This window comes from Globicephala melas, chromosome 18, assembly GCF_963455315.2.
Source record: "Globicephala melas chromosome 18, mGloMel1.2, whole genome shotgun sequence".
NCBI lineage: Eukaryota > Metazoa > Chordata > Mammalia > Artiodactyla > Delphinidae > Globicephala > Globicephala melas.
Window position 1 is genome coordinate 20,530,075 of NC_083331.1, and position 14,249 is coordinate 20,544,323.

The 14,249-nt window shown below is 34.0% G+C and overlaps 1 protein-coding gene across 9 annotated transcripts in view; it reads left to right on the forward strand.

The window, feature by feature from the left end:
* Positions 1–14,249, forward strand: part of ZC3H13 (zinc finger CCCH-type containing 13) — a 91,382-nt gene that overhangs the window by 26,064 nt on the left and 51,069 nt on the right. For all 9 annotated transcript variants that reach the window (XM_030882232.2, XM_060287841.1, XM_030882231.2 and 6 more), the window contains 3 exons: positions 1,508–1,616; positions 10,846–10,985; positions 11,563–11,723. In XM_030882232.2, the coding sequence (XP_030738092.1) occupies positions 1,508–1,616; positions 10,846–10,985; positions 11,563–11,723 (410 nt within the window). The remainder of the gene's footprint in view (positions 1–1,507; positions 1,617–10,845; positions 10,986–11,562; positions 11,724–14,249) is intronic.

Sequence of the window (14,249 nt, forward strand, 5' to 3'; positions counted from 1 at the left end):
TATCTGTTTCTAAATCTGTTAAAAATATTCTGTTACAAACTTGCAGATTATTTTGTTTTCCAGTACCAGAATTACTGCTCTGAAACCCTTTTCAACTACATTTGTAGTTGGTATTACAACTACATATAGACAAATGTAGTCTGATACCTTATAGACAGAAAAACCTAGAATATATTATTCAGTAATTTGAAGATAACTTTCTATGAAAATTTTTTGATATAGCACATACTAATGTATATTTATAGTGGGTGTAATCTACAGAACATTCAAAAGTTACCTGGGATATAGAATAGCTCTTCATAGATACTCCACAAAATGTGTTTTAAGAATAAAAATAGATTGTGTTCCTTTTTCTCCTTTGTCTTATGTACAAATAGGAGTGCATTTCTTTTTTCTTTCTCTTTTTTTGACCTTTTACCGTTTTGTCATGGCTGATACAATTATATAATCTTTTAATGATATTTGTCAGCCTCTGTTGTCGTACCAGCAACTATATATGTCGTTTAGCAGTAATACTTACAACATGACTTCATACCTAAATAAGTAAAATTTAGGAGCAGTTATATGCTAGAGTTCTTTAAAAAGAAGACAAAGAGAAATTAATTTGTGTTTTAAGCAGCCAAATTTTATGTCTGGTAATGCCCAGAAAGAACTCTCAGCACTTAATGTCCTTGTGTGTTAGTGTCTTTCATAGTCAGGATTTAGTGTTAATAAAAGTGAGACATGGTGGGGGGAAGATAACAATTCCATGACACTGGTTATTTTCTTACCACCTAGTAAAATGTGGTTTAGAGTCTTCATCTTATGTAACAGGATATTTAATTAAATTTTACGAGCTGAATCACTGTTGTCCTGCTTTGTCTATAGGCTACTGTTATACCTGGAATAAAATGTAAAACTTTTTGGTTTTTAGCTGAAATGTAAAGGTAACTTTTCTAACTATTTTAGTTACCATTTTGGTTTCATCAAAATAGGGAAAATCTCCCCTTTTAAAGCATTTATAAAATTATTAGATGAGTTTGGATTTATCTTTAGCTGTAGGTAAATGCTTTTACGTTAGTATATGACAAGTCTTAGATCAGCAATTATATTTGAGAATCTACTGTGAACGGTGTAACCTTTTTAAGTCATTTTAAAATAGTCACTTACAATTCCTCCAGTTGTACTTTATCCGTTTTAAACTTTACCCCTGTAATTTTCACGTAGAAACTGAGTATGTAGTATACTACCAAATGCTTATTATTCAATTTTCGTTGTATCTTTTAAAATCTTAGTTACTTCAAACATTTACCAAGTTGCCGTTCTTTAGTAAAACAGATAATAGTACAGACTTTTCATCGTGATACTCTAGAACATGTTACTTCCTCTACTTACTGGATGCGTGATTTTTTGCAAGACTGATTCTCTAATAAAACAAAGATGAAGTTAGAAATATTCTGTATTATAGTAACTACCTCATGTAGTTTTTATAAATATAATAACCCATGTGTATGTATGTACTTTTTAGAAAGAATCTTCAAGAGGGAGACATAGGGAAAAGGAAGACATAAAAATCACTAAGGAGAGAACTCCAGAAAGTGAAGAAGAAAATGTAGAATGGGAAACTAATAGAGATGGTGAGTTTCAAAAAATCTTTGTTTATATAGTCAATTTATTGATTATTCACTTTGTAGACTTCCTGTGGGCTTCAAAACACTTTCCAGCTATAGTTTCAGAATTGTCTAATTGACTTGTGTCTATCTTACTGAGCTATAAGGCAGAAAATGGCATATAGTAGCAGAACAAAAGCAAAGAAAGCTATTCTCCCTAGAACTACTGTACAGCATCACAGTCCTTTGGAATTTTATTACATTTGTAAATTTTTAAGTTCCTCAGTACCAAGATTTAAAAGAATCTAAATTTATGTTTATTGTTTTGCATAAAATATTAAAAGTGAGATTCTTAAACCTTAAAGACATAGGAAAATTATTTCTAAAACATTGTTGGATTTCATCTTTCAAGAAATTGAAATCAGATGATAATTGAGACCTGGAATTTGTTCGTAAGAAATTAGCAAAATTATTTTTGAGTCATTGTCTTTAACAAGTAAGCATTTACTTTCCACACCATGAATGTTCTCTCTTCTCTACTTCTGTGATCTGGTATGTGAGCACTGTAGCCTCACACTACCAAATACAGAGAAGGGGAACTCACATTTGTTGAATGTGTTGGGTGTACTGGGCATTTTAATATAACATATAATTACCTCATTAAATCAGTAGCTTTGTTACTCTACTTATAGATGACAAAACTAAAGAGTTTAAGGATGTAAGCAGCTTCCTCATCAGATAGCTGAAAACTTAAACCAGGGGCTAGAAAATTATAGCTGTGGGCCTGCCACCAGTTTTTGCAATAAAGTTTTATTGGAGAACAGCCATGTCTGTTGGTTACATATTTTCTGTGGCTGCTTTTGAGCTACAATAGATGAATTGAGTACCATGACAGCCAAGAGCCTGCAAGCCTAAAATGTTTACTACTATATTTAAGAACTATCTCTGAAAACTTACTAATACTTGAAAAGTACTTTAAATGGCTGTCCAGTAATTTGAACATCAGTACTTTTTAAGGAAATCCATTCCATCTTTATACAGTATTGTCTGTTAAAACGTTGCTTCTAAGAACAAGTAGGAAACTTCTCTATGATTACTTCATGGGACTTCATAAATAAATCTAATACCTCCTACAAAATAGCAGTAAATAAAATATTACAAGCCTTAACTGTTCAAGGATGAATGGCTAACTTTTCCTAAATTCTAAGGGATTAACTCTTAACACACTCAACATTTTTTTTTCATCTTAATTATTTTTGTATAAAATACATTCCAAAATATATTGGCTGCTTATTTTTCAAAATAGAAACTTCTATTCCCATTACAATAATGCATGCTAATTGTTGAACATTTTAAAGGTTCAGAAAAGCCTAAGTTAGTTTGCTCCTTTTCTTTATAGTAGCTCTTTCAAACCCTCTCCTTAAATCTCAAACCTTCCAGCCCCGCCTCTCACTGTTGTGGTCTCTCCCGTTGTGGAGCACAGGCTCCGGACGCGCAGGCTCAGCGGCCACGGCTCACGGGCCCAGCCGCTCCGCGGGCATGTGGGATCTTCCCAGACCGGGGCACGAACCCGTGTCCCCTGCATTGGCAGGCGGACTCTCAACCACTGCGCCACCAGGGAAGTCTTCTTTATCCACAGACTCTTTTCAACTTCCTGCCACCACACCTATAAACTAGTCTTTCATTCACATCTAAACTTTTTCACTTCCCTCTTTTTCTTTACAAGGGGCCTCCCTCCTGCTGCATAAAGTTATATTCCCCTGATTTCCTCCCACCTCTGCAGTCTTGTTCATTTATTTTGCCTTGTCTTTTACAGCTTTAACATCCATCTTGGCACATTTTCTCTTTTCCCCATATTATTTAGAGCCATCACCCTGCTTATTCCCACTTTACAACCAAATTCTACTTTTTCCCCTCATATTTATTCAGTCTTCTGACGCTTGTCTTCACTAAAACTGTTCTTTAAGGTCACAATAACCTCCTCTTTGCTGAATAAAAGGAGACATACTTGTCTCCTTCTTCTATAACCTTTCTGCAGCATGTGACACATCCCAGAGGCTCTGTCTTCTTGAAACACTTTCCCCTTGGCTTCCATCTATCATTTGTCAGGTTTTCTGTTCTCCTGTTGAAGCCCTTTGGTCTTACATAGAGGCTCCTTGTATGCTGTCTATCCCTTAAATGTTGATTCCCAAGGCTTCGCTCAGACTATCATCTTTAAAAAACGAAAGTGATTTTACTACAAGAGGCTTTTATATGTGAAATTCTTTTAAAAGGTGAGTAAATGTCTCTTATAGTAGTTTTACATACAGAATACATTGCTGTTTCTTACTCTTTCTCTTGAGGTTCTGATTGTTGTGTATCTCTGTGGTTTTTCTGTTTTAAGGAATATTGAAGCATGGAGTTAGACTGAGCTCATTTAATATATTTACCTTCTGCATTTTCAGTCTAAAGTGAATAGCAATTTTAGCTAGACTCAGAAGAAGTCGATCTGTATGAGTAATTGTCAAACTTTTAGGTCTCAGGACACTTTTCACTCTTTTTATAGACCCCAAAGAACTTTTGTGGATTATCTGTTTCAGTAGTCTCCATATTAGAAATTGGTTCTGAGAACATTTTAAAATATTTATTAATTTATTTAACAATGACAGCAGTAAACCTAACATATACTTTTATGGAAAATAGCTATGCTTTGCAAAGCAAAAATAGAAATTGGAGGAGGTGGCAATGTTTTACATGTTTTTGCACATTTTGGGGTTTTTTTTTTGCTACACCGCTAGGCTTGTGGGATCAGTTCCCCAACCAGGGATTAAACCTGGGCCACAGCAGGAACGCGCCGAATCCTAACCACAAGACCACCAGGAAACTCCCTGAAAATCTTTTTAACTTCTTAAAGTGAACTCTTAACTGGCTTAATGAAAGACCTCTAGATTTTCATATCTGCTTCTGCATTCAATCTGTTACTGATATCACATATCATGTGACTTCTGGAAAACTCCACTATATACTCAAGAGAGAGTGAGTAAACCAGGCAAATAATGTAGTATTATAGAAATAATTTTGATCTTCTGGAACTCTAGAAATTGTCTTGGGAATCCTTAGGAGTCCTCAGACTACTCTTTGAGAACCACTTGTCTCTAGAAGCAGCTTCTAAAATTTTTAGTTGTTTCCCCTTTACCAAGACTTCTTTTTTTCTCATTTTCCATTTTTCTCTCCAGATGAAATCATGCCCCCAGGGCATCATTAACATCTATGTATTAATGACTCCAATATCTGGAGCTCTTAATTGAGGCATCTACCAACTGGATACCTCCATCTGAGTCCCATATCTTAAGGGCACCACTTTCCTACTGGTTTCCCAAAAGCCTGAGAGTCATTGTTTCGTTGTTTTTTTTTTAATTATCTACTTTATACATATTAGTGTGTATATGTCAATCCCAGTCTCCCAATTCATCCCATCCCCACTTTCCCCCCTTGGTGTCCATACGTTTGTCTCTACATCTGTGTCTCTATTTCTTCTTGCAAACCGGTTCATCTGTACCATTTTTCTAGATCCCACATATAAGCGTTAATATATTTTTTTAATATTTGTTTTTCTCTTTCTGACTTACTTCACTCTGTATGACAGTCTCTAGGTCCATCCACATCCCTACAAATGACCCAATTTCATTCCTTTTTATGGCTGAGTAATATTCCATTGTATATATGTTTATCCATTCATCTATCGATGGGCATTTAGGTTGCTTCCATGACCTGGCTATTGTAAATAGTGCTGCAGTGAACACTGGGGTGCATGTGTCTTTTTGAATTATGGTTTTCTCTGGGTATATGCCCAGTAGCTGGATCATATGGTAATTCTATTTTTAGTTTTTTAAGGAAGCTCCATACTGTTCTCCATAGTGGCTGTATCAATTTATATTCCCACCAGCAGTGCAAGAGAGTTCCCTTTTCTGAGAGTCATTGTTGATACTACTTTTTCCCCTCAACCCAGACATTTATGGAATTCTGAACATTTCTATCTACTGAATGTCTTTCAGAACCATCTGTTTCTCTAAATTACTACTAATATTCTAGTTCTTAAGATATTTGTTGCCTATAAATATATTTTATTAAATAACCTTCTAACCTCATGCCTTGAGATTAGCCTTGTCTCCTAAATCATTCTTCACTTAAAGGCAGAATACGCTTCACAAAAATTTTTTTTACTGAAGTATAATAATATGTTCAGAAGAGTGCATGATTCATGTGTACAACTTACTGAATTTTCATGAACAGAACAGCCTTGTATAACCAGCACCCATAAATAAATAGAAAATTATTAGTATCCCATAAGCCCCCTTGTACTCCCTTTCCAGTTACTGCCTCCCAGCCCCCATCTCCCAAAGATAACTGCTGTCCTGATTTTCTGCCACCATGGATTAATTTTGTCTGTTTTTGAGCTCTATATAAATAGAACCTATAGCATGTACTCTTTTTGTGCTTAGCTTCTTTTTATTTTTTGATAAATGTATTTATTTAATTTTTGGCTGCGTTGGATCTCTGTTGCAGTGCGCGGGCTTTCTCTAGTTGCGGCGAGCGGGGACTACTTTGCGGCGCGCAGGCTTCTCATCGCGGTGGTTTCTCTTGTTGCGGAGCACAGGCTCCAGGCGCGTGGGCTTCAGCAGTTGTGGCTCGTGGGCTCTAGAGCACAGGCTCAGTAGTTGTGGCGCACGGGCGTAGTTGCTCTGCTGCATGTGGGATCTTCCCGGACCAGGGCTCGAACCCGTGTCCCCTGCATTGCCAAGTGGATTCTTAACCACTGCACCACCAGGGAAGTCCCTGCTTAGCTTCTTTTGCTTACAGTATGTCTGTGAGATTATTGCGTATGGTTATAGTTCATTAATTCTTACTGGTATATAGTATTTCACTGAATGTACCATAATTTATTCATTCTGTGGATAAACATTTGAGTAATTTCTAGTTTGGGGCTGTTATGAATAAGTTGCTATTACTATTCCTAATCAGATCTTTGGTAAACATGTACCCATTTCCCTTGAGTTTATGCTTGGGAGTAGGATTGCTGGGCCATGGAGTTTTCATATGTTCATCTTTAGTGGATAATGTCAAGTCAAAAATGATTCTCCTTTCTCTGTTGTTTTTTGCCTTTCTCATCTTAGCCATTCTGGAGGTGTGTGGTAGTATCTTTTTGTGGATTTAGTGTGCATTTCCCTAATGAGTAATGAAATTGAGAACTTTTTCACATTTTTGGCCATTGTACAACCTGTTTTATAAATTCTACTCTCGACTTTTGCCTACTCTTTTATTGTGTTACTGTTTTTTTTAATTGAGTATTCTTTATATATTCTGAATATGAGATCTTCATCAGATATATGTATTGCAAATACCTCTCTCATTCTCTGAGTTAGAGTGAGCTTTTAAAAGAATAAATTGGTTCATTTCATTCCCCTATTTAAAATTCTCTGATTTCCCATTGCCTTGAGGATCAAGTACAAATTCTTTTGTACCTACAAAACTTTTCATTATCCGATTGCTTTCTGTGTTTCCAGCTCCCCACTCCCAAGTCTTTGTTTTTATTTGGTTCCCTAAATTTATCATATTTTTTACCATAAGGACCAGTGCAGTAATATAAAAAGCAAAAGTATCATTTCAGTAGAGGAGAAAATGAATGAACATATTTTGGCAATCTTGGTGGTATGTACATCCTCCTAAAATAAAGCATAAAATCCAGAAGCTGTAAAAGATTTGATTATATGAGGATTCAAAATTTTTTGTGAAACTAAACACGCAAGTGATCTATTAAAAATAGATCACTGTAAGAAAGTATTTGACATGTGTAATGTGTAACCATATAATAAAAGCACTGTATAAACCTATATTGAAATTCCACAAATATATAAGAAAAAGATAGTCCAGTTGGAAAATAGGGAAGAGAAACAAAAATTGGTTACGAAATTCATAGAGGAAATAGAAATGGACAGTAAATGCTCAGCCTTACTACAGGGAAATGCCAGTGGAAATAGAAATAGCATTCTTCACCCATCAGATTGGCAGAAATGAAAACTACTAGTATTATCAAGTGGAAGTTTACAATGGTAAAGCTATTTTGGAGTATAATTCGGCAATATTAAAAATAAAAATCATACTTACCTTTGTCCAGCAAATCTAGTTTGTTCTAAAAAAAATACTTGCTCCTGTAAACTAAGGTAGGTATCAAGATGTTCATTGAAGTCTTGTTTATAATAGCAAACTATTGAAAACAAAGTAAATGTCAGAAGGAAAATGGTTAAACTATGATATGTTCATATCATGAAATGCTTTGCAGATGTTAAAATGAAGATGTTTTACCTTTGTGTATGACATGGAAAAACCTTTCTATGGGGCAATGTGTGTAGAAGAGTATAAATATAAAGCCTTATTTTTATATCTATTGAATATGATTACTTGCATACAGTAGATTGCTGGAAGTAAATTTGTCATATTAAAGGGTATGAATTCTTAAAGCTTTTACCTATACTGCCAAATTATTTTCCAGGCTAGAAATATTAGTTTACATTGCTACATCCAAAGAATGAACATGCCTGTTATCTGTGCCTTTGCCAGTACCAAATATTATAATTAGGAAAAAAATGGCTCTTTAATACATGAAAAAGGCTTATTTATATATCATTTGTGTTTCTTTTTGTGTTTATATCTGTTCATGTCCTTTGCCCATTCTTTTAATTAGTAAGAGTTCTTTATATATAAAGAATGTCAACATTATGTACTAGATGTATTTTTGTTACATATTCTTAAAAAATCTCTGCCTGTTAAATGTGCCATTCTAATTATATTTAATATTTTCCTGATGACTTATAACAGCTGATTCATATAGATGATTCTAAGGTAATTGTAATGATAACCTTAAGCTGTAAGATACGAGAGACATTTTCTAAACTTATTAAATGGTTTGACTCCTTTTTTAAAATAAAATTTTGTTGGAGTATAGTTGATTTACAATGTTGTGTTAGTTTCAGGTGTACAGCAAAGTGATTGAGTTATACATATACCTATATCCACTCTTTTTTTTTTTTTTTAGGATTCTTTTCCTATGTAAGCCATTACAGAGTACTGAGTAGAGTTCCCTGTGCTATACAGCAGGTTATTATTAGTTATCTATTTTATATATAACAGTGTGTATATGTCAGTCCCAATCTCCCAATTTATCCCTCCCCTCCTCAGACTCTGTTTTTGAGTCCTCTCCTAATGTTTTGTGCTTTCTGATTTTTCTTTTGTCAGACTATCAGTTGCATTGTGCCTACTTCATAGCCCATCTCTTATAGATTGGGAAAACATCTTATGTTTGATTATAACAGATATGCGTAAAGTTAGAATAAGTAGTTTCTGAGTAAAGACTTGAGAGCTTTCCCTCTAAGCAAAATATATTAGCTATAGTACCTTGACTTCGACATATATTTTAACTGCTCAGGTCTCTCCCTACCCACACTTCTCCCTTGGTTGAGTGGTTAGGGATTAAAGACTGAAAGCCAATTTGTCATTTTTTTACATGTGTTCTGTATGGGTGATATTCCCAGAGAGCAGTTTTTAGATGAGCAGAACATTATTGATAATACCTTCAGAAACACTGTAAATCATTCTTCTCAATTAATTACCCTTTCCTTTGTTTTACCCTTAGTATGTGGTAATGAAATTTTATCTGTTAATAATTTAAGAACACAACAAACTGGATCATCGAACCCTACTATTCACTGATGTAAAGTGTCTCAACGGAGTGTAAAATCATAACTAGAGATAGCCACTATTCATTTAATTAAATTCAGTATCTTTAATTATTTTGTGTAGTAAAAACTGCATGCCCATAAATATTTAGTAATTGCTTGCTGACTGAAAAGCATGATTTAGTCAGTGTTATGTATTTACTGAGAAATTATCATCATACACCAGTATAAGATGAGTAATCAAGTTTTGTGACACAGATAATAAGATATGTAATTACCCTCTTAGTCCCCAAGCATGAATGGATAGTTTTCATTCTAATGTATTTACCTGTACATGCCAACGATGTCCGTTTGTTTTGTGCTTTAAGCAATCAAGTAGGACTCCTTATCTTTATCGTTTTTTAGTTCTTCATTTTATTTCTCTACCCCAGGTTAGGAAGTGATGATCTTAAGTGCTAAAAGTATAGCTTGAGAAGGCACCTCAGTTTATAATCGGTCAAGCCCAGTGTGTTCATGTGTTAGAATAGAAGTCAGTGAAATTTCCTCCTCCAGGCTTTTGGCATTATTAGCAAATAGGTAGCAGTGCCAGGAGCCTCTGAAAACTACATGTTGTAATGAAATAGTTCTTCACACCACTCTTCCCCCACCCAAACCAACCCTCAGATTCTTTTCCTTGGAAAGGATGAATAGAAATAGATACATGCTATCAGATCCATTGAAGAGATGGACAGTTCTAGTCTAAGAAACTAGTACAAATCACTTATAATGAAAATGTTATAGATCCTTCAGAAATTAGCTCATGTACACATTAGTATTAAAATTACTTAACTTTATTTTTAGATACAAATTAGTTAGGATATTAATTTTTTAAAAAGCAACAAAACTGGAAACAGTATTGCACACCTAATGTGACCTTAATTTAATACTGAGTCTTTAAGAAAATGAAGAAGATAATCATATCATATGCAGCATGAAATATTGAAGGCTTTGGTGCCTTTAATGCTTAGAATTTATAGCTGAGTGTTTTAATTGTATCTTTTTTTTTTTTTTTTTTTTTTTTTTGCGGTACGCGGGCCTCTCACTGCTGTGGCCTCTCCCGTTGTGGAGCACAGGCTCTGGACGCGCAGGCTCAGCAGCCATGGCTCACGGGCCCAGCTGCACCGCGGCATGTGGGATCTTCCCAGACCGGGGCACGAACCCGCGTCCCCTGCATCGGCAGGAGGACTCTCAACCACTGCGCCACCAGGGAAGCCCTAATTGTATCTTTTAAAAATTCCGTCTCCTAACCAAAAACCCAAACAGCCCAAAATCACTTCCAGAAAACCCAGGAACCTTAAAAATGTTTGTTTTCATAAAGAAATTAGCCATATTGATTTTAATTCTTTACAGAAACAGTGTATATTTCTTTTATCTTTTTGCAGTATGTTGTTCTTGTTAAAGAATCTACCATTTTAATTTGTATAAAAAATAGTTGAAAATTTTTCTCTAATTTTTGATATAGATAATTACAGTTTCCGACAAGTAATGGAATTTTTATTTTAAAGATTCTGACAATGGAGATATTAATTATGATTATGTTCATGAGTTGTCATTGGAAATGAAGCGTCAAAAGATACAGAGGGAATTAATGAAGCTGGAACAAGAAAACATGGAGAAAAGAGAAGAAATTATTATTAAAAAGGAGGTATGCTATTTATTGAAATTTGTTAGTAATTAACATCAAAATGAGTACTGATCAGAGAACTCATTAGCTGCTTGCTACATCTTAAGTTGTATTAGGATATCGATACTTCACATATGTTAATTAATCTTCACATTTCTCTATTAGATAAATAGGACATATATTTGTTATTGAATAAACAAAACTGAGTTTCTGTTGCCTGGAGTCACCAGCTAATGTAAAATGGGACTTGAATCTATGTACATCTGGTTTTTAGGCCCATGCTATTTCTAGAATACTTGTTTCTTTTTTAAAGAGTAGAAAGATACAATATATTTGAATATAATTTTTTTTTCTGAGGAGATTTTGAAATTTCATAATTTTAGTTTGCTTTATTGATATTAGTGTTATGTTGGGGCAGTTAGTATTGGTTAACAGCATAGGTTCAGGAGCCAGACTAATATTAATATGTGGTCGCTATCATAACACTTAATACTTCATCTGAAGTTTGGTATAATTTAAAAACACGTGCTTTGTTGTCTGATTATAACAACCATGATTGGAAGAGTTTCTGAATTGAGTTACTGAATTCTTTTGGAAGGTTTCACCAGAAGTGGTTAGATCAAAGTTATCTCCATCACCTTCTCTAAGAAAGTCTAGCAAATCTCCAAAGCGAAAATCAAGCCCTAAGTCGTCATCTTCAACTAGCAAGAAAGACAGGAAGACAACTGCAGTATCCTCTCCCTTGCTGGACCAGCAGAGGTCAGTAGGGTGATAAATAGTGCCAGAATGAAATAGCTTTTTCTGAAGTGATATTCAAAAGAATTACTTGGTAGATTACATAAAGATACTTTTAATACATTCAGTATTTAATGTAAACTTTTTTCTTCTAAGAAAAAAGTGTGAAAAGTTTCCATTTAAAAGAAAATTATAGAGAACAATAAAGCAAAGGTTTGTGTCCCATCTGTATATGCTTCAGAGCTTTTTATTTTTTAAGAATAAACAGCTATATTTCTGGTCCTTCCCTCTTGAATTTGTTGTTTATGATACCTATGCATGTGTGTTTATACTTCCATAATACGTATTATCTTATAATATATAGTATTACTTTCATCTATTTAATCTTAATATAGATACAACTTTTCTTCTGTAACTTTTTCACTTAGCATTTTTTTTTACATTTATCTATATCGATGTATGTAGCTGTAATTCTTTCATATTAATATTTATGTATTTATCTACTTTTGTTGAACGTTTAAGTTGATTTCAGGTTTTAGCTCTTACAGATTATGCACAATGAACATTCTTGTCTCCTTGTGTACATGATCAAGAGATTAAATTCTTTATAGTATGTATGAAGCAGTATGAATATATTATTTAGAATTATTGTAGTAGTCAATTGAAAGAATAAAGATAGAAATAAATTACATTGAGGGGTTGAGAATAAGGCAGGAGATACCTTTTCATTTAATGTCACTGTGGACTATTTAAATTTTATTAAAGGACATACACTAATTTATTATTTAAGAAAAAGGCTAAACTAAAAACCTCTTCCCAATATTTGACCAGTTGGCAAATGTCTATTTGAACCCATAATGAAACTCATAGTTGTCTCCTTCTAGTTTCTAGAGGCTTTAACCCTATTGTAGATTCCATTTACTTTTTACCTAGTTTATTATATCATCCTACTAACTCTATTTATCTAGTGTCCATTCTGCCACACATATAAACATTTTCATTCAGCTGCCATAACCCTTCACTTTACAGATGTTGTGAGAGAAATCTTAAAATAACAATTACAATTAATTTATTATGCCATTGAAAAATTTAGTAGTTTGACTGAAATTCAGATTTTTTAGAATAGCATTCATACTTTGATCTTTCCACTGTTTCCACTCTTGTTCATATTTTTGTCCAGCCTTCTTCCTACACTCATCACCTTCAGTCCATCTATGTCTAGCTCAGATTCTGTCTTTCCATTAAGTTTTCCCATTTCTCCTTACTGAACATAATTTCTGTTCCCTTTATGTATCAGATTTTATTTATACCTCTCACTTAATACTAATTGCTATTTGTATTATATTTTAGCTGTGGCACATATGTTTTACAACCTCTATTAAATTTAAGCTCCTTGAAGATTGCAGTCTTCATGGTTCACTGTTCTATCTCCCCACAGCACCTACTCTGCAAAGAGCTTTGTATTGTAATAAGGCACTCTGTACAGTTGACTTGATTCTCTCCTTTGTGCCTAAGATTGAATGAAGGGATATGAAAGAAGCTGAACTATACAGTGATATGATTTACCCCACTTGCTCTTTATTCTTTTGATTAACCAATTATATAATTTTCCCTCAATTCCATTCATTTCCCAAAAAACTGCCAGCATACCAGAAATACTCCTTTTCATTTTCTAATCCTCTAAATATTTATAAAATCTTCAAAACTTAATCTCTTCGTAGAAAGTTTCTATAACTATTCAGATGAAGGGTTAGTTTCATCCTGTTCGTTTTCATGTAGTCTTCTCTTACTGCTTTGTTAGTAACTCACTTATACTTTGATGAATATTGAGCATAATAATTACTCACATTGATTTAACTACTATATTTCTGTATCATAAGATATTGACTTTAAGATGCACCATTAATTTAATAATAGAAGCAGAAGGATCTGGAAAACAGTACATTAAAGGTACAAAGAAAACACTGAATTGGATATGGCATTTCTGTAGTTGTGCAGTTTACATTGCCTAGAGTGGGTCAGACCATCAACTTTTAGTTACATTGTGGATCATACTATAAACTGAATACATTCAACAAGTTAAGGATTGGAATCAGTTAAAATTCAATGGAATGTTGCAGCCAATGCCAGTAAATCAACTGAGGTGACAGTCAGGTAAACAAACTCCTTGGTTTTACATGATTATCATATTGAGTAGACAGAGATAATCACAGACAAATTAAGACTCACACTTCTCTGTGAAAATTGGCAGTTTTCTTAGACATTTATTGTGAGAGAGAGCCTGATGGAAAGCTTTAAGCTGAAACATGTGAAGTATGTCAAAAGCTATTCAAAAAAAATAAGTTTTGGGGAGAGAGAGAAAAAGGCTCTAGAAGTGATAAAAGTAGATAATTGAGCTGTGTGCCACAACTAGGAAGTGGGCTCTTTGCCACTAAAGGATAATCATTTGACTTAAAAAAAAAAATGTTGAAAGATCTTGTTGACTTCAGAATGCACAAAATCAACTTTGGCCCATTCTGTTGGAAGTTACTTGCAAACTCTGTAACACAA